The sequence below is a fragment of the Haliaeetus albicilla genome, chromosome 4, assembly GCF_947461875.1.
Source record: "Haliaeetus albicilla chromosome 4, bHalAlb1.1, whole genome shotgun sequence".
Taxonomy (NCBI): domain Eukaryota; kingdom Metazoa; phylum Chordata; class Aves; order Accipitriformes; family Accipitridae; genus Haliaeetus; species Haliaeetus albicilla.
This window is the reverse complement of record NC_091486.1, coordinates 17,068,859-17,089,888: the sequence shown is the minus strand read 5'-3', so window position 1 is coordinate 17,089,888 and position 21,030 is coordinate 17,068,859. Positions and strand designations below refer to the sequence as shown.

The 21,030-nt window shown below is 35.4% G+C and overlaps 1 protein-coding gene across 2 annotated transcripts in view; it reads left to right on the top strand.

Moving 5' to 3' along the window:
- MAP3K2 (mitogen-activated protein kinase kinase kinase 2) overlaps positions 1-21,030 on the top strand; it is a 57,250-nt gene that overhangs the window by 14,080 nt on the left and 22,140 nt on the right. For both annotated transcript variants that reach the window (XM_069781086.1, XM_069781085.1), the window contains exons 2-9: positions 6,519-6,588; positions 8,939-9,057; positions 10,768-10,808; positions 13,367-13,466; positions 15,264-15,377; positions 16,034-16,133; positions 17,078-17,208; positions 20,257-20,336. In XM_069781086.1, the coding sequence (XP_069637187.1) occupies positions 6,585-6,588; positions 8,939-9,057; positions 10,768-10,808; positions 13,367-13,466; positions 15,264-15,377; positions 16,034-16,133; positions 17,078-17,208; positions 20,257-20,336 (689 nt within the window). In that variant the 5' untranslated portion in view covers positions 6,519-6,584. The remainder of the gene's footprint in view (positions 1-6,518; positions 6,589-8,938; positions 9,058-10,767; positions 10,809-13,366; positions 13,467-15,263; positions 15,378-16,033; positions 16,134-17,077; positions 17,209-20,256; positions 20,337-21,030) is intronic.

Below are 21,030 nucleotides of genomic sequence, written 5' to 3'. Positions count from 1 at the left end.
TAAATTCAGTAAAACACATGTATCTGAGGGTGGGGTTTTTTTCCTTTTAATGTATTTTTATTTAAAAGTCTGTTAACTTTGAATGCGTTGGGTGCTATTGTTTTATGAAGCCCATTATGCTGATAGAGGTAGTTGGCTCATGATACTATGTGTTTAAGGTTGCTTGGTCTCTATACTAGGTTAAAATAGCTTGGGGTTCTGAATAAACTGGTTTAATTACAAGAGAGTGAGAAATTCAAGGCAAAGTTTAGAACTATACTGACTAAGCTACATATGATCAGAACAAGACTTAAAATATTTTGAAAAATAAACCCAAGTACTTTTGGAGGAAATGAACCAGAAATGCGCTCTCTGCAAAGGAGTATTTGATGTGTTTATGTTCCTTACTCTGTCAAACAGTCATTTTAGTGGTAGTTGGGTTTAGTTCAACTGTTCAGGATAGTATTGTTGAATGATGATAACTATGGAAAAGCAAGCAGTAAGGGGAAAAATAGAGGGGAACACAGTTCCTGTCTGATGCTGTCTGACTCTAGGACAGGTAGTCAGTCCTGAATTACTGCCCTGGTTGTGAGAGATGCTACTCTAGATTGTATCTCTCTTCTTTGTTGTGGCAGAGCTTGATTGCCAGTCTTTCCTAGCACAGCAGAACTAAGTGGACCCTCTCAGTGTATCCTGCCAGTGCAATTAATCTCACCATTTATCGCTGTTGGGATAGTGCTTCAGAATAGAAGGGGGCATGTGACAGAGGAAGAACTAAGGAGGAAAGTATTACTGCTCTGTGACTCATGCCCTTACTGGTGTGCTGTTGATAGGCAAGATCCCTCCCTGCTGGCTTTCACACCTTAAGGTTCCCTGAGGTATGCAAAGAAGGCTGGAATCAAGCATTTTAACATCTTTGTTTCCTAAGAAACTTTTATCCATTCATTCTCCTCCAATATCTTTTCATTTTCAAAGTTCCCATAGTACTGTGACAGGAAGAATATTTCTGTTATTTTATTCAGCAGTTAAACTTAATTTCTAATGTTCCAAATTTGACACACAGAGTCCTTTTTTTGTTTTGCTTTGTTTTCCAAATGTTACCTTGATTTATCAATGCGTCATTGGCTTTTGATTTGGATTGATTTAATCTTTCTCTTCCTTTTCTACTTCCCTGTGAACACTTTTTCTTATGTATTATTTCAATATGTTAAAGATATGAATTTTTCTAAAACTGAGCCTCACGTCTGATGTGTTATTGTTAGGCTCCAATTATTAACAGGCCTTTCTGTCACCTGCTTAAATGTTTTTCTTGTTGCTGTTCTTTGCTTCTCTTTTTTTCTGTCCTTCATGATTTTGTGTTGCTGCTGCTTTCATACTCTTTGAAAAGAGTGGCTTTTTCGTCCAGTGTTCACTTGTGTGTATGTCCATATAAAATCCTCTATGCTTGGTTCTATGGAGTTACCTTTTTTTAGGTATCTGCTAATGTCTTGTAACAATACTGAATTTTCTTCTTGCTTGCCACACTGTGTAAGTTCCTGTCGTTTATGCCAACAATTGCTTTGAGCTATGAAAAATTCTTCTACAGAAGTTCAGATGTAGGTATTACTGTTTGCTGTCTTGTTCACAGACACTATTTTTATTTGATTTTAAATAAAAAAAAATTATTTTAGTTAATGGTTAAGTAGGTGTATTTGACTAGGTGATCATTTGAGGTTTTGTCAGCCTTGCTTACTGTGATTTATAAGAGGTTGGTTGTGTGAGACCAAGCATTTGTTTAAAAATAACATTTTGGGGGTAAATCCATTTTGTCTGGCTCATTCTTCTTGCTATGAAATAAATTTTTATAGTCTTACTTTATATTCTGATTATCCATTCTACAGTCTGAAAAATTACCTGTGAATGCTCACTCATCAAGTTTACCTGGCTCTTTGTATCATCTATTTTTTTTTTTTATAGACAAGTATGTCTCTGAACAGCAATGCTAGCTAATTTTGATTTCTTGTCATTTTGGTTTAATTTGCTTATGCCTAATGTAGTATAATCTCCAATTTAATCTTTACCTGTGGTTGGAATAATTATAGTGCATCTTTCTTCTTTTGAGTTCATACTGTATCATTTTGCTTTGGTGCAAGAATGGGGAACTATGTATCCTTGGACTGATTAGTTTTAGTGAAAATTTGTAGGGAATTGATATCCTTGAGATTCCTGCCCCACTATTGGAACAGGTTTGGACTCCAAAGGTGTAAGGCACCTTTCTATGTAGGTGAAGTGCTACTGTATAAGTCTGAATTCTTTACAAAATTAGGCTAAAATAGATTGCTTGCTTCACTGTATTTTTTGCTTGGTTTTTAACATATGAGGCAGCATGAAAACTGGCTTATGTTCTGAAGTGCTTATATACTACCTTTACTGTTCTCATATGATTAGTTTATGACTCTCATTGTAGCCATAGCTAATTTTACTCTTTAAAAATTGTACTTCTGTTATTAAGTTTGATACTGTAGAAACAGTTTCGTTTCTGCACACTAGTGATCTCCATATTCCACAAAACTAAAACGCCCTTCTAGCTCACTTAATAAATATTCACCTCATATAGCATCTGTTTGCTTTCTTCTCTACTGCGAGAGGGTAAAGCTTTTTTTTTTTTTTTTCCTAACCTACAAGTTTTTGAATGTGACCAAGTCAGTCATGAGAGACGATGTAATATGTATGCTGGTGTTTGTGTACTTTTCTCTCTCAGTAACTGAGAGGCAGCTTAACCCTGTTGCTTTTATTATAGGAGAACTGTATGAATATGGACAATTAGCACAGTGTATTTGAGCAGCTAGATTATTGCCTGCATGACTTATTCACCCTCAGGCTTTGTTTCATTTGCCATGAGAAAGCTAAAAACAATTTCCAAGAATCACCTGGATATTTTCATCCTTCAGCAGCTTTCTCTGATTCTGAAAGACTTCCAGGCTCTGTGGAAGGTGGCTGATGGGAAGTGAATCATGAATATGAATCAGCATCTTTCCACCCTTCTTCCAAAATGCTGTTGCTAGAATATTCTTCTTTGTTTGCTACTCCTATCACATCATCACCTTTTTGAAATTCAGTCTCTGTCATCCTTTCTTTAATTACATTCAAATTCAAGCTGCTTGTGTTTCTCTGCAAGACCTTGACATAATCTTACTCTACCTTTGCATCTGCTCTTGTGTTTTGCTGCCTTTGCTTCTTCTGAATCTTCCTCTAAGTTCCAGGTTTCTGTTTTGCTTCCTTTTTGTCCTGGATTGTCATCTACTTGGTGTGTGCATTTTGCTAATGCTACTTTGTAACCATGGAGTAGGGTATGCTTTTTTCCCCTTTCTACTGAATGTATACTTTTTTGTTTAAAAAATGTTGATTTTTGTCAGCTTGTTTTTACTCTTGCCCCACCACCACCCTGTTGTTATAGTCCATTGTGAAAATGAGCGGTTAAAAATAGAAGTGTTTTCTCATTTCACAAAGGTGAAGTCTTCATAAAGTTTCATCTGGGTCACTTGCTTAACTGAAATTTTAATGTTGCTAGCTTATTTCTGAAGTGACACTAAATGCTAACAAAAAGATTGTTAAGATGTTTAGTTGGTGATTAATTATACTTTATATTTGAACAGAAAGAATTTTGGTTAAAGGGGATGATAAAGTGAGAAGTCCCTAAGTTATTCAGAGAGATTTAAGTTTTCTAGGGTTTTTTTGTTTTTTTTTCTTCTGAGGAATAAGAAGGAAGTGGAAGGGAAAAGAAATGGATGCTCACTCATTAGCTTATGTTCTTCTAATGAGAGATGCCACAGATTAATACTAAAGAATGAATTCTTGTAGCTGGAGGACCTTGCAGAAGATGTTTCCTAAGGTGTTTCTTTTTCTTCAGCTTGCCTGCCCTGTATGAGCCCTGTAGCTCAAATATCTTGAGCTTCCAAGTTTGGTTATTTCAGCTAGGTTGAAGAGGAACATCTGGGGTATTTTTGTTTGGAGATAAACTTGTTTTCTTAAAGTGTGGCAGAAGATTTAAAATGCCTTATGGAACTTTCGTATTTCTTTGAAATGCTTACAAGGAAGTGTTACAAAAGTACTTCATCCAAAGTCATGAAACACATTTTTCTGTTTAATGTATTAAGAGAGCTAATTAAATCAGACATTTTATGAAAATGACACTAGCTCTCATTTTAAGACAGTTGGATCACATACAGAATTTAAAAAAATGTTTTGTAAGCACTTTAGTGAATAATTCTTTGGAAGATCCCCCAAGACTACTGCTGATACAAAAAAGAAAAAAGCGTAGGAAATAATTGAATAAATGTTCTGTTTTGCTTTTTTGACTCTTAGGGATGGAAAAGATGCAAAGAATCAGACGTGGGGAAAAAAGTTAGTTGTGATATTTAAGGCTATAAAGGTAATCCCAGTTCACTAAGTAAACCAGATCTCCTGGCATCTTGTGTGAGAGCAAGGTCCAAAGATTCTGTCCTTATTTTGAGTGATCGTCTACTATCATTTGGCAAATAAATGAAAATTCAGCCCCTGTTTTCCTCTCTGAAGATTAGGACAAATCCCTTTCATTTGTATCTTCATGGTTTTCTTTTTCTGTTATGGAGCAACAGAAACTTTTTCTTTTTAAATTTTTTTGAAACAGATTTTTCTGTCTCCCACTGTGGTGGTAGGAAGAGGTTGGAGACCATGGTAGTAGTAAACGTCAGGGTTGTGTCTTAAGACTGTGGCCAGCCCAGGTCAGATATGCTTCTCACACTCTTGCAGGCTTTAATACTTTACAAAGCATTAGATGGGAGTTTCTTTCCCACAACACTTGGAAGCTGCTTCAGGTAATGTTTTGAGGCTGTCCATAGACATGGGAATATGTAACTAGATACACTTGAATCGTATTTTCAGCTTTATTTTGGTTCTAACGTGCTCTCTTGGGTGCTCTCTCAACTGAACTGATTTCTGATTGCAGAGTTGGACCTCTGGATCTTCTTTAAAAGCCTGATCTCTTCTTGGTTATTATGGAGCTTGAAATAGACAATAGTAGATGAGTCATCTGATGTGTAGGTAAAAGGCAGTATACAGCAGACCTTTATATGGCTCTCATGTCCAAATTTCTTTCTGAAAAATATGTCAGAAGTACTTGAAGCTTTCTAGTTCCACTGGTGAAATGAATGCTGCTTAAAAAGGCTGTTTTCATGAAATGAGTATGTAAGAGATACAATGCCAGAAACTTAGTTGCTGAAGTGAAGATGCTCAGAGATCCTTTGGAAAATTGTAATTAATTTGTTGTTAGCTAGAAAATTGGCAGAATATTCAAGCAAGAAAGCCTGGCTGGCTGGTGCTGAAAGAGCCCACCTCCCCTCTGTTCTCAGCCATGTGCTCCCACAGGTGGCCCTGTGCTGGCATCAGGTGTCATTTGACACTGGTAAGAAACTAAATCATGAGAAAACAAATTCTGTTTAAAAAAGAAAAAACAAAGAGTCATATTCTGTTGGTGTAGCTCCTTGAATGAACTTGCAGGGAAATCATCTGTTTTATCAGAGCAGGGTAGATCTTTTGGCTCTGAGTCAGAAGGATGGATGGTCCACTGCAGCCAGGAAAAGGGAGGAGGGAATAGGCTCTCCCTACTTGGTCGCAATGACTGCATAAGAAATTAGAGAGTTTTCTTCTATGATCTTGCATTAAAAATTTGGAATTCTTCCTGTGGTAGCCTGTATTTCAACAAACCTCATTGTCTATTTAGGGATATGTCTTTCGTTTTTTGCTGTTAAGCTCCATAATAGCATCTCATAGAAAGATTATTTTAATCGATCCTTAATTGTGTTTTGTTTTTTTTTAAATTGACTGATGTTCAAGATATTGTAATAGGGTTTGTTTATAAATGTGCCCCCTTTGTTTCTGCTTTTCTAGATAACTTGGATATTGTATATTCAAAGTTCATACCTACTGTCTTCCAGAGGCATTTGCTTTCAGGGGTGTTGGGCTATCTGTGTAATGCTCTTGAATTATGATGAAAAAAACTTACCAGTTGAAATTTTCTAGTCAGTGGGTATTGATGCCTTTTGATTTGTGCTATGAGTTTCATATATATTTATATATGAACTATATATATGTAGTATATAACATATGTATGTATAACACAGAACTTGGAACACCAGATACAGCAACCTGTAGAAAAAGAATTGGTTCTTAATAATCTGGAGTAGTGGGTATCCCATGTAGCAGTGTTATGGCTAATTAAGCTACTAATCATCATTTGGGGGTGTAGATAGAGACTAAAATCAGCTTAAGTCTAGAATAATATTTAGTTCAGGCTTTGTCTTTTGAAAGTCTGTATGTATGTTGCTCAGAGCCCAGTGAGGCTTTGGGGACAATATCTGTTTTCTCCACACGTCATATCTCAATATGCAATCTTATTTGTAGTTTATATGCATATTCAATAGGTAGAATATTAGAAAAAGTGCCTGTAAAAATGAAGAGTTGACTGTTTTACATGGATCTGACAATTTCAATAATTATGTATTTTTGGTTTTGCATTTTAGGACATAAAATAATGCTAATGAAGCAGCCATTTCCCTGAAGTTCAAGTTTTCAGACTCACTGCCATTATGGGTAAGTCTTGTATGTAACATATATAAAAATTTAATTTGGATAATTTTCATTTCTATTGAAGACCAAAACCATTGATGTAATACCATTCCTAGGAAATGTGTGCTTTGGCCATGTAAGTCAATGTAATGTCTACATGAAAGGCAGTGTTCAGCTGCTTTGCTAATATTCAAAATACTTCTGTTTTTTTTCTATTGGAATAAAGCACTTTTCCCTCACTATGTGGTAACTTAAAAATTCAAGTATAGGAAATTGAGATTCATGGTATTAGGTGACTGAGCAATATTACTGTGCTGTAAATGGTAATGGCTATTGAGGAAAAAAAACCCACAGTTTATATTAAACCCAGTTTATATTAAAGAATTTTATCGTATTGTGTTGTGTCATTGCAGTGCAAAGCCAGGACTGTGTAGGTGGTCTAACTGTGTTTTTCTAAATATGTAGCACATTTGTATTACTTTAAATTTTATGTTGATTTTTTCAAGTTGTACTTGCTTTTTAATGAGTTGACTGTGTTGTTATTGTAATCACTTATCAGTGCTCAGTCTCAAAAAAATCCCAACAAACCAACCAACCAAAACACACATGTTTTTTGTATCGCTTTTGTTTATCTTTTATTGTTATGCTATTTTTTTTCCTAACCTCATGCTTAATAGTAAAGTAGCTGAATCTAGGAATACAGCACTCTAGATTTCTCATATTCTCCAGCATTTTGTGTGAGAGAAATGACTGTTGAGTCATATCAGATATTCAGTAAACTTTCAGATGCTTTGCCACAATGCTTTCATTTCCTTCGCATGAAATATGCTACCTAGTGACCACTGGTAATTAAATCTCCTCCAACCAACTGCTAAAAGAACAATTATTTTTTTTTATCGTTGAGCACTAGAATAGACTATAACACAATAAAACAGTTTAACTTTTTTAATTGTGGCAAGTTTTGAAGTGTGTTTTAATGTGAGAAAGGAATAACTGAGCTGCAAGAATACTTTCAGTTCTGCCTTTAACTATTGCTAATAAAACTTGCTTTTATAGATTTGCATATCATAGTAGAGTTACGAATAATGACAGCATGAACGATGATCACAGTTACTAATTTTTAGACCCTCTTTCTGATCTGTTAGGAATCTATTAAATTAGAACACTGAAATCCCACAATTTCATGATATGACAAATATATTTGGTTATATTTGAATAGAGTGTGAAGGAATTCTCATCATTGCTGAATACCGGAATGCTTGTTTGCTGATTTTTAATGTCGAATTTTACTCAGGTCGATGTTGGAGAAATACTGTTCTTTGTAAATCACAGCACTTGGCAATGAATTCTTCAACAAACATATCCATTGTGAAGTAGCGTGAAGGCATGCAATCAACACTTTTTCAGATAAATTTTGTTATCCAGTGTTCTAGATACATGTTGAGTATAGTAATGTCGCTGTGGCAAAGAATTAATACAAAATATTAGTGATAAATAAATTTCCCTTAGTGATGGATGGCTTCTGAGCTCCTAGGTGCTTTCCTGTCTAAAGGAGTATCCCAGTTTCAGGGCAAACCTTGTCTAGCATGGCCTCAGGCCTTCACAGCTGCAGCAGATCATCAGCATTTAGGATTTTGTGTGAACTTGAAATTTAAGCTGTGTGGCACTCTTGCCCCTAAATTGTCCCCTGGGTTCAATGCTTCTGTTTCTCCTTGTGAATTACTCCTGTAAGCCCTGAAAAACCATACGTTTGGAGTCCTGGAGAAGTTCTGCGGCTGTTTTTGGGTTTTGTTTGGTTTTTGGTTTATTTATTTACTTATTTATTTTTATTACTCTCTGGGCCATCAGTAGATGCTCAGACAGTGGTGGTGTTCCTCTGGGAGTTTGTGTATGCTTCCTGTGTGCATGACCATACCTGTTCAGGACAGAGGAAAAATTATTCAAAAGTACTTGGTTTTTCTTTATTTTACGATTTGGGGAGGAAGTGTGATTTCTAGTTAACATCTTATCCATGAACATTATTTGAAACAAAGTAGATAAAGCTTTTTTTTTTTTTCCCCCTGTCCTTCTCTTATTAATACAGCCTGCAGTTCTGTAGAGTTTTCAATCTCTGTTTTGACTTCAGTTTTTTAAACCATTTCAGTGTGTTTACTGATTAAGTTGTTTTATTTCCTTAAGCACTGTTAAGGATAAATAAAATAAAAATGTTTGCAACATGGCAGTAATTTTTTTTATTTGTCAATTATGTATTGAAGTGTAGTGTGGACTGCTAGATTTTAGAAAAATGCCTGCCTAATTGTGAAATGAGACAGTAATGCACTTCAAACGTAACAGTCATTTATACTTCTCTTATCTGGTCTTTTTCTCTGAGCAGATGAGCAGCAAGCTTTAAATTCAATCATGCAGGATTTGGCTGTGCTTCATAAGGCCAGTCGTCCTGTCTTGCCCCAGCAAGAAACAGGAAAACCAAAGTCATCTTCGCCTAAAAAACAGGTAATCTTTAATATCCTTACTAACCTATTGAACACAGAGTGTCCTGCTGTGACTTCTATAATTATTTTTCTTGCCAGACCAGTGAGCATACCAGAATGAGCTATTAGTCTCCCACATGTGCTGCCATTTTCTTTGTTCACGTTCTTAAATTAGCAACAAAATGAAAGGTGGCATTTCAGACCAGATCATAGTGTATGCTTAAATGACTCTGATCCTGATAAATTGAAGATTATAGGGGTATTTTGACACTGTATATAGGTTGGTTTGTTTATATATTATCATCATCATCATCATTTAGTACTAGACTATTTTAAAATACCAAGGTGTGCTAGTATCTCTTATTTGGAATGCTTCTTTAGAATTAATTTTATAGGTATATTAGATTGCCTAGTTGTCATACTAAAGAACATCAGTACAGCAGCAGAAACACACTTAAGCTACTTTATTGCATCTTTGGCCTCGATTTTTTGTTTGCATATATGCTGGAAATATAAGTTCTTTTCAGCTGTATTTTTTTTTTCCCTGCAGGTACTGAACAGAGATGGAAAAGTAGTAAATACTTAGTTGATAGGTTTGAACTACTATATATAGAGAGATTAGGAGGGGATAGGATGTAGATTTTTACCCAAATTGTTGTAATAGCCTGATTGAGTTAATTGTATGTTTATTTGATTGGATCCTTAATTGGCAGTCCAATATTTTATGAAACTTCAGTCTGTGCTATCTGGTTTTAACCTGTTAAAGATCAAAGTATTTGAATATATTTGGCTCTTAAACTGTCAAAAACTAATGGCTACATCTTTGTCATTCTGTGCTTAAAAGCTGTAAGAGTTCAGTATATAACACAATGGTGCTTTGCTAGTGTCATATAACTAATTTCTGAGCTGTGACTTTAGACATTGTTTTAATGTGCATATATGATCCAAAATGATTTTAAAATAACACATGTTCAGAAAGTTAGAAGAAAAATTGTTGAGCCATTTCTGAGCTTAAATGTGATAGTGGTGAGGGGGAAATACGTGTTTGTCATTCTGTTTCAATTTGTGAATTTTGAAAGTAATCACTTGTGAACCAAGTGATTCTTTTGGAAGATAGAGCATTGTTGTTTGGATATATGGTTGAATGCATTTTTTTTTTCCTGCGATAGTTGCTAATACAATTTGATTCTTAAAATTATGATTTTGCAAAATAGTTTTATTTCCACGTAACTGCAGATACTTACAGGTATCTTTGTTACTTGGAGACTGATTGCATGAATGTTGGCTTAATTACACGTGTGGGTTTCTACAGTAATGCTTATGAAACAAGGTATGTTTCTTAAGCCTGGAGTGCTCAGCTCTGAGGTGTATATAAAATCCTGTTACAATATCTACCTGCCTGTTCGTGATAATCAGTTCCACGCTGAATTTGAAATCATGAATCCGTTATGATATTAAAATATATTGATAGAAAATAACATGTTTACTTACAGAAACATATGTTGCACTTCAGAATAATTTATTGTAATTTTTTACACACTTTAAGCCTCTCTCATATACCTCAGCAGAAGTAGCTTGTTAAAATGCTTCATATATCAGAAAGGACAGAAAATTAATATGGGCTGCTTAAGGATTTTACTTCTGATGTAGGATTATTGAATGAGATTTCACGGCCTTCATTAAAGGAGGTAGTAACAAACTAATAGTGATTCCTTCATCGGTTTTCTTACAGAACGATGTTAGAGTCAAATTTGAGCATCGAGGTGAAAAAAGGTAAGGTGGGACCACAGGAAACAGTCTTATCTTTTAATTATTTATAGAATTTTGTTGGGCTCCTATCATAAAGTTTCAAATAAACTGTTTAAAGTATTTTAGATATCTGAGTGTATTTGGTTTGAGCTTAAATTTAATTTTTGATATGAATATTATTTAAGGAGAATTAATCTGTCAAAAATGTGGGCTCTAAGTATACATAAAAGTAGATGTATCCTACCTTAGCTGCGTCCCATGTAATATCCTTCATTTGTTTACCCTTCAGATAGGTGTTTGTAGCCTAGAACAATTACTTAGATCATTAGCATAGATCTCAAATATGAGTAGACCAGCAAGTAATTTTTTTGCTGTATCACGTGCGTAATAAATGCATGATTGTATATTGTTGCTGTAACACCCAGAGGAAGAAGCCTAGACATAAAGCTCAACATTGGATTGTACTTTGATGAACCCATCTGAGAACTGCAATAGGAAAATTTTAGACTTTGTAATTAGATTGTTTTCATTGGTAATTTTGACTAATCAGTTAAAATTTATTTTCATTTTGTATATGAGAGGTGAGTGATGTAGATGCTTAAGATATACAAACATCTGTCTCTCTATATCTGCTCTCATGGCTGCTCAAAAGCTTTTACAGATGTTGATCTGCAGTTCCGTGCAGAACTGGTTTGTGTACAACTCATTTTGTCTGTTTGTCTCTGAAACCATAAACCTTCATTGTACCTATAGAGAAATGGTTAGAAAATAAGATCTTAGAAAGTACTTCATGAAGAAGGAAATAATATCCTGGTCATGCTATTTGTCAGTAGAAATGGTAAATTCCTTAAGTAAAGATTGCTTCAGAATGAAACCTATGCTGCTTCTGGGCAGTCCTTAGTGTGATGTGCAATAGATCAGTGTGTATCCGTGCTGATTACAGTACGTGCCCTCTCTTTACATGGGGTAGTAAAATAGCAGTATAGGTATTAACATTCTTCAACTTCTTTTTATCACTTTTCTGAACATCACATGTAACAGCGCATCGGTAATGGTTGAGTGCTATAAGTAATTTGGAGGAAATAAGTCTTTTCAAAAGCTTTGACAATTGAGGACTCTTCTACTTAGCAGTTCTTGTGAAATAAGCAGAAACATGAATTTAAAACAGAACTGTTTACTCACGGCCAGTCTGCACGACAGTGCATTTTTGCAGTTTATCTTAATTTACTTTCACAGTGGACTAAGTTAATCAATATGAATACAAGTATAAAGTAAGTATGTGGAAAGATACCTTTCCCAAGCTTTTATGCTGATGGACCTAGGTCTGTTTTGGACTGTCTCAAGTAACTTGAGCCTGCTTGCCCAGGGGTACTGGGCAGCACAGGCTCATTGCTCAGCATGAGTTGTAATACTTCTGTTGCCTGAGCATGTAGATCTAAAGATAAAATAATGAAATTATGCAAGAAAAATAAGTTACGCAATGGCTTTCTCACCAGTTTTTAAAAAGGGAAGTGGAAGAGAGAAGTGATTCCAGAGTTTTTTTCAGTAGTGAATGTGGCACTCTCTTCCAAGGAGTGTGCAGTGTGATGGGTAGAGTTCCAGGCTTGCTAAACAAATTGGTAACTACAGTGAGAATTGATGGTGGTGTCTGGGTTTTTGTTTTGGTTTTGGAGTTGTTTTTTTGTTTTTGTTTTTTTTTAAAGATTTGATTTTTCCAAATAATTTTTAATTGGAGGTGGCCTGGCTTCTAGCCTCATTTCAGTGAGAAATATTGTTCCCTAACCAGTATACCAATTGAAACACTGGTAAAACGGACAGTTACCCTTTGCTAATTTTTCTGCTTCACAAAATTTGAGTACTGTTTCTTTTTGGAATGTGAATTCAATGTACCTTACTAGCTTAGTCGCTTCTAAAAATGTTTTTTGTTTAATGGCATTGTGTCTCAAATAATACAATCGTTTTCTATAGTAAAAGGTCAGTTACAGGCGTTTTGGGCTATTTGGTTTGACGAGACATTGAGTTAAAAGAAAATCTCAGTTGTTGACCTACAACTGCGCCATTCTTACAGGACCACACTTGAAGCACAGTTAGTGATGGACTCAGCAGTTTGAGCGTGTAATACATTATGGTAATGATGGTGACATTTAGTTACCTTCCTCAGAAAAGATAGTCTTGGATTTCCAAAAAATGGGGACTGTAGGAGTAATTCCTTTCTGATGCCTATGCTTGTCAGCCTATGGTACTCCATTGTTTTAGTTTTCTGAAGTAGAAAATTTTAGAAGTTTCTAAGAATTTGCCTCTGGAATGGAGGCATGCAAAGCATTAAGTTAAGAAAGAAGCCATATGCAACCAAGTAAAATAGTCATAATCAGATCTAAATTTATGTTTGATTATCCCTTATAACTCTTTCACTGCTTTTCTTTCTTTTTAATGACTCAAAATATGGAGGACAGTGAATAAAGCATAGCCTGTTACGGTCTTTTAAATAAGAAATTTAATTCCAAGATCGTTCTTAAGTAATGACTTGCCAGATTTTCATAAGTAATGGACAAAAATTCTTTATAACTTAAATTGTGTTTCAGGATCCTGCAATTACCAAGGCCTGTTAAACTTGAAGATCTTGCAGCTAAAGCTAAAGTCGCTTTTGGACAGACTATGGATTTACATTACAGCAATAATGAGGTAATATTCTGTGTCTTCTAAATTCTTGATGACTTGTACGCTGATTATTTTAAGGCTGAAATTTGCTCTCGTAAGCGGTGAGAACCGCTCCTGTGACAGAACTTACTCCTGTGACAAAACCGTAGATTTCTAATGTGTGTGTTCTCAAACATGTAAGGCTTGTCTAAATTAGGATAGGCAGGAGATGCATTAAATATTCTATGAGGAGAGTCATATCTTAATGAATTATGTCTCAGACTTGATTGGGAATGGGTAGATTGTCTTCCTGCTCTGCCACAGTCCTGTTGCATGACTTTGGGAAAGTCTTTTCAGCTTTGTCATGTTTGTAAATTTGAAATAACATTTATCCGTTCTTGTACATTTTTTTCTTCTTTAAGAATTAATCTTGTTTGGTAATCGCTGGAATGCTGCATTTAGTAATGTTTAGATTGGAGAACTAGTCTTAACTGTTGCCCCTCTTAAAGTGGCTGGAACACAAAGATTTCTTGGGAACAGTGCTAGTGCTTTCAAGGCACTTATGCCTGATCAATATTACTTCCAGCTTTTCTTTAGAAGTAGAGATGGAATTATTAATAGCAAATATATTTACAGATGCAGGATCCCTTCTGAAGAGTTACTTCTGGGTTTTGCCTTGAGGCAGCAAAGTGCATGGAAGATTATTCGTGTGCTTGGTTATGCACAACATAATTGCTATATCTAATCTGCATCTTTGCAGAAGAAAATGCCTGTAATTGCTGTTTGTTGGTTACTCACCTTACCAGGCACTTCTGGGAAACTGATCTCAAAACAAAGAATTCCAACAGAAGGCTTTTGGAGATTAGGAAGGTCAGAAGAGACGGCCATTCCTCTGATAGATTTTTAGGCATTTGAGCAGGCTTTCTGCTTGTCAGTTTCTGCACTAGTTGGCAAATCATCCCGTCATGTTTCAGAAATGTGATGGTAATAACCTGTCATTAGCATTAAAACTGCAATTTAAGAGCATACTCATTTGTTATCAAGACCTTCCTCCCTCATTCCCATTTCTTTTCGTATAAAAGTACTGTATTTCCACTGATGTATTGGAGCATCACTGACTGAGACTGTTTACAAGTAGAATAGATTTTTTTAAAAATCTATATTACGTTGTTCCTTTGTTAGAAGCAGAAGTTGTAATTTACACTCCCAGAACATAAGCCCAATTTTAATTGTTACAGAACTTGGATCTCAAGTGTATTTTAATGGCATAACATTTTCTGTTGTAAAGATAACATGTATGTCAAGTTAATTCTAATTAATTAGATCCAAGTAAGAGTCTAGTGAGGACTACAGTTGTTCCATGCCTGATACACTTCCTTAACAAATTCTGTTTTTCAGTGGAGAAATTCTGTTAGCGATGTAACTTCAAATATAGTTGTAATATTGTGAGATACAAAAATGTGCTTTATGCTCTATAAAATAGGCTTATTTTTATTTATCTTATAGACTTGCATTAATTTAGGCAATGGCAAATACACTGACACTGTTGCACATGTTTCTCTGAAATTTGTAGAATATTAAGTTGTACCTATGTAAAATGATTGCTCCTTCATTGTAAAGACTTGTTCCACCGTGCTGTACCTATTCAAGGCAACTGAAGGAAGAGTTAAGGTTGAACTTCAGTCATTTTGTTGCTAACTTGAGGCATCATTTAATAGATTTTATTTTCAAGCTGTTTGGAATGAAAGGAAAGATAGCATGTTTGTTTGTTTCTCTGCACTTCCTCATTTCTTTCTTGTGTCCTGTTTAAGACTTTTTTTTTTTTTTCTCCCCTTTTTGTAGCTTGTCATTCCATTAACCACGCAGGATGACCTGGACAAAGCTGTTGAACTGCTTGACCGTAGTGTTCATATGAAGAGTCTCAAGATACTGCTTGTAATACATGGAAATACACAGGTATGAGTTGGCATGCTAAATGTATTTTTCCTCAGTTTTCATATTGAAGTATAATTTGTATCTTTTCTTAAAGAACATTCTTAAAGAATAACTAAAGACATTTTTTCAGTTGAAAATATTAGTGATTGCTTCTTCAGTTCACTTTAAGCATCTATTAGCATTTTGTATTGACTCAGTTTTAACTTTTTCCTAGATCCTGTTCCTCTCTGTTTGCCTTCCCTACAGTGATAGAAAAGTGTTCCTTAATAGGATGATGATGTGACACAAATTTGAGAAGTGCATAGAATTTAAGTAGCTGTAGTTATTTGAAACTGTTAAGTCATATGTTGGTGACGCTCCTTTGTGGCAAGTTCAATGTTTGTTGTAGCAAACAGTAGCAGTGGACTATAGGCTAAATACTGAGTTATTTTGGTATTATCTAACACATCATGGCCATGCTATTGCTGGGATTTGTATACTAATACATATTGAAACTTATTTTTAAATACTAAAGATGAGCTGCTAAAATAGATGAATTTTGATATACATTGGCAAGCTTCTTTTCGACTGCCTGAAAAAAGGAATGTGCTGCACAAAGCCTATAAAGTTTGTGAAGTATTTTCATTGTCAGGAGTCTAAAGTAATAACTGCAGTTTGTAATATGTATGCATTTTCAGTCACCCAGTGTAAATAGCGTGGAACCCTTGCCCTCACTGGAGGATCTAGATAACACAGTGTTTGGTGTGACAGACAGAAAAAGGCGCCTGTCTGTTATAGGTAAGCTACATATTTCAATAGCTTTAATTGTAAAAACTTATATTCTCTTCATGAAGATCTTGCTCTCAACATAGACTGTTTGAATTTCTCTTACTCATCAATGACTCTAGTATAGAGTTTGCACTCATGGGAGTGGATTTTGAATTTCAAGTCAAAGGTGGTTTAAACATATATAATACAGAAAATTAACAAAATAAAAATCACAAGTAAATAAATCTATGTAGAGTAATTTGAGGTAACTGATGGGTATCCTAAAAAGTTGATGATAGTACTCCCCTTTATTTTCAGATACAGGAATGAGTTACTGAAAAACCTGTTTGGTTATATGGCAACGTGTTTCCTTGCTCAGTTTAGGGCTCCCACATTTTTTTAATCTCAATATGTGAACATTTGTTTATGATACTTATTTTGGCATTGACATAACCTTTTTGCTTATTCATATTTTAAAGTTGGTGTGATGTTAACTTTCAAAATTTAATTATGAAACTAGAGAGTTTAATGAATAATTTTTCAGACAATTTAATTTATTATACATTTATTATGAATAGAGTATTCATGTTCTTGCAGGCATAATATTCTACAAAGAAAAACTGACATTCTCAAGAGTTGGAAAGGATTAGTTGACATGGGTGGAAGGGTTTGGATTTTTATTTTGTTTCAAAAGAAGAAATTTACCCAGCTAGGTGTGCAGGCAAATTATATTTCTGTTCCTATATAATGAAAATTCTTTTTAATGCTATTGAGGCAACCCTGCCCCAAATTTTTCATAACTCCTGGATTACAGATTTTAAATGCTATATGTAAGTCTTGTATTGCATAGGCATATGGAAAATTTCTAAACCAAGATGACATCTAGGCAGGCTCAGTGCCTATGAAGCATTTGAATAAAGCCCCTGGATTCTGGGTTAGTGAAGAGACTCTGACTAGTCCTTTTCTTTCAAAAGGTTCTAATACTCGTGACAGGAGTTCACCTCCCCCAGGATACATTCCAGATGAGCTGCATCAGGTGGCCCGAAATGGGTCCTTCACCAGTATCAACAGTGAGGGTGAATTCATTCCAGAAAGTATGGATCAGGTACGTGTGTGATTTATTAATATTACAGGGTTTTTTAGGTTGATTTATGAAATACTGCTGTTCAAGTGGGGGTATGGAATTGTTAGAAAGAACAGCTAAAAAAAATGGCAACCACCCTAGAAAACATGATCCATGAGAGAAGGTTAAAATAACTGTGGTTGTTTAGTCTTGTAGAACCTGTTTTTTCCTCTGTAAGTCTCTTCAATTATTTAAATACGTTGCTACAAGGAGAAAGACAATATTCTTAATTTCCGTGATAGTTGAGTGAGGTAGTGATAGATACAAATTACAGCAAATGATGTCTACATTAGAAAGCACAAACCCCTTTATTTTAATGAGAAGGATATGTAAGCAAGACCAGTTTTACAACTTTCCCAGGTAATTAAAGGAGGTTTTAAAGAAGAGTTTGGATCTGTCAGAATTGTTTGGACTCAGTTGATACTGCGTTGGGGTAGAGGCAAGGGGATGGCAATGGGCCTGGTATAAATAAGGTCTGAAATATTTTCCATGGTCACATTTTTGTGTGAGAATCACAAATGTATGCTATTTTGTTCTCCATATTCACCTGCACTCTTGGTGTGGGATATCATCACACTTAGCATGAATAAAAATCCTGCTTTCTGAGTATCTCCCTCAAAAACAGCAGGAAAAGATGGAGGAATGTAATGGCTCACAGAATTGGCAATGGAGAAAGAGATATTTTAAGGAGGAAAAAAAAAATAATGCTGCGTACCCGAATCACTTCAAGTTCTTGTTGACATTGGCACTGTATTCACAAATGGCAAGAGGCAATGGTTTTTATGAGCTGACTAAATGAGAGACAGATGATAGAATAAAAATAGAGGCAAAGAGATTGTGCAATTTGTTGCACAATTTTAACGACTGAGCTGGGAATAGAGACTGAATCTCCTAATTTCCAGACCAGGGTGCTATTCATTATCATAGCCATGTGGTCAGATCCAGCCCAGGCCTGGATTCTTTCAGTGAAATGATTACTTTTGGCCTGGGTAAAGTCACTTTTGGTCACTGACTGGTCATACAGACAGATGATCTCTGAGGCCCAGGACGTCCTTTCAGAGTATTCAGGAAACATGTAACCTGTCATGTACGCATTGCTGTGTAAGCTGTCAGCAGGGTTTAAATACAGGAATTTTACTTTCATAGGAAGCCAGCTTAGTTCAACCTAAGCAGCTTCAAGGGCCAGGTTGGAGTGTTTGGAACTCACAACCTCCATTTGCTCCATTCCCCCTAAGCTGCCACGTCACTTTGGCAAGTGTTGACCATGCTGCCTACATCTGTCACAGCCTGCCCCACAAAGACAAGAAGGGAATTTGGGAGTGGAAGGCTTTGCTCTGCTCTCCTGTTGATCTGCCTGAGCACAGCTATTCACACTCTGACAGCAGACCCCACACTTTATCTACAGAAGAGATGATGGGTTGGACAGAAGTGGGCTGTAGTCTGCCAGTTGGACCATACTGCATTAAGTTATAGAGGTAATTCATATGGCAGCACATGGGCTTTTTTCCCTTTCAGAACCCACTGCTCAGCATGAGAAAAGAGCGATATAATTGCTGAACCTATGGTAAATGTTCTCCTCCCCAATACAGAGTTCACTTAAGTGTTTGAGTTTGCACAGTGCAAACTCACTTTCTGGACCCTGTTTCTTTAAAAAGTCCCTGATTGATGCTTGGCAAAGTATGTGCCCAGGACCTTTAAGATGCAGCACAGACCATAAATATTGGAGGGGTAACTACTTAATTTACAGTAAAAGAGTGGTGTCCAATTAATACAAAATAATAGATGTTATATACCAAAACAAACTTTATTTTAGGAAGGAGCTCATTTTAAGACAACAGATGAGCTTTCCACTCTGTTTTTGAGGGGCAGGCTGGGAAAATTGTCACATTCAATAATTCAAAATTTAGATTCTTTTTCCACTACTTCTGAAAAATAAATCTGTAACACATTTCAGATTGCTTTACTGCAGAAAAGGAGGGAGTGATGTTTGCCTGTCATTCAACTTAAAACTTAAAGGGTGGTAGTGCAAGATAAACAAAATGAATGTCAGCCAAAAGAAATAGCTGGTAATCAAGAGGATGCTTTTGATTATCAATCCATTTCTTCTTCTCTGGATTGGATTCAAGAAACAGAGAAAGTGTTGATGATTGTTTTCATTATGTAATAGATCTGGCCTAGATATTCAGTTTTATGACTTCTTCAGACTGATACATGGCAGATTTCACATAGCTCGTAAGCATTACTAGGTTGTCAGAAGTGTTTTAGGAAAAAAAAAATCTGTCTTTGGTGTTTTTCTAAACTCCAGTTTCACATGAAAGTTTATTTTATTTGAAACAGGATTTTGGTTTGGGTGAAAACAGAGTGTTTATAAATTTTATGCATTCTCCCTCTTTCTCCTTCTCCTTCCATTTTCTCTTCAGTTCTATTTAAAATCTCCGTAACTTGCTTAGAGTCCTAACCAGAGATAAATGTTTAAAAGCTTTTTACAGTATTTGATTTCAGCTGTTTTCTGTGACTGCTAGTTGGTCAAACCTAAGCCACTCCAGAGATTATATAAATCGTATTCATCACAATCTATGTCATATTTGAGATTTTTTTTTCTTTGGTGATGACAACAAAATCCACATTTTTTCAAAACTGTCTCAGCTTTTTCTCCTCTAGAAGCCTTTTTTTTTTTTTATTCTGTTAACCTACTCTCATGCAGATATTGCTATAATATTAAGAGACAATGGCACATACAGGAAGAATGTAGCAGTACAACTTGTTATGTGCAAAGCGTGATAGAGGATTAAATACCTTAACTATATTCTAGTTAGATGCGAGAAACATGATGGAGTCCTTTCAGGATTGCAGAATGCAATGCAGGTTCAACTAGGCAGCGAACTTTTTCTCTAGTAATTAATATTTCCGGTTTGTTTTTGTTTATTATTAGACGCTTCAAAGCAGAAACCTTCAAGTATTTAAAAAAACAAAATCAAAAAAACAAAACCAAAAACTTGAACTTGTTGGTCTGTCTTTGTTATTTATTAGATGCTGGATCCGTTGTCTTTGAGCAGTCCTGAAAACTCTGGCTCGGGAAGCTGTCCCTCACTTGACAGCCCTTTAGATGGGTAAAAATTACTTACATTCATTATTTATCTTTATTAGATTGCATAATGTATCAGTTGTAACATAATAACTCTCCAGTGACAGCTATTACTGAACTTCTTCCAGAAATTCCTCTGTAGGTTATAGAACATTTATAAAAGCTTATTGATACTTAATTTCTTGCTAATGCACGGAAAATAGAAGTAATTTTATTATTTTTTTTTTACAGTTTGCAATTGAAAAAAAAATTAGACTTCAGGTCCTACAAAATGTAATGAAGATTTTTACTAAATTTTTCCAGTCTTACATATATGTGAAGTATATTCCCTGGCAGTGAGCTGCCCCATCAAATTTACATTTCTTAGGTACTGCTATATGAAGTAAGCTTCCCTTTTGCAAAGTAGAGGGTACCTAATTCAAGAAAGAGGGTAGAATCATTTAAAGACTTCAACAGACAATCCCTTCCTTTTCTTTGCAATTAACTGTCTGTTCCTCTCCCCTTGTTCCCATTGCAGACTTACCACTTATTTTTCCTTGTTTAAACCTGTTGGTTAGCAAGAGGCAATGTGTACTGTGGTGGGTCTGGAGATCTGTTTTGATTGACCTGTTAGGAGATTAATGTGTTTCAAAAGGGTCACTGTCCACAGTTTTTCAGCCACCAGGGAAGCCAAACAGAACATATTCCTTTTTGGCTTATGGTTGGCCAGGCATATAACC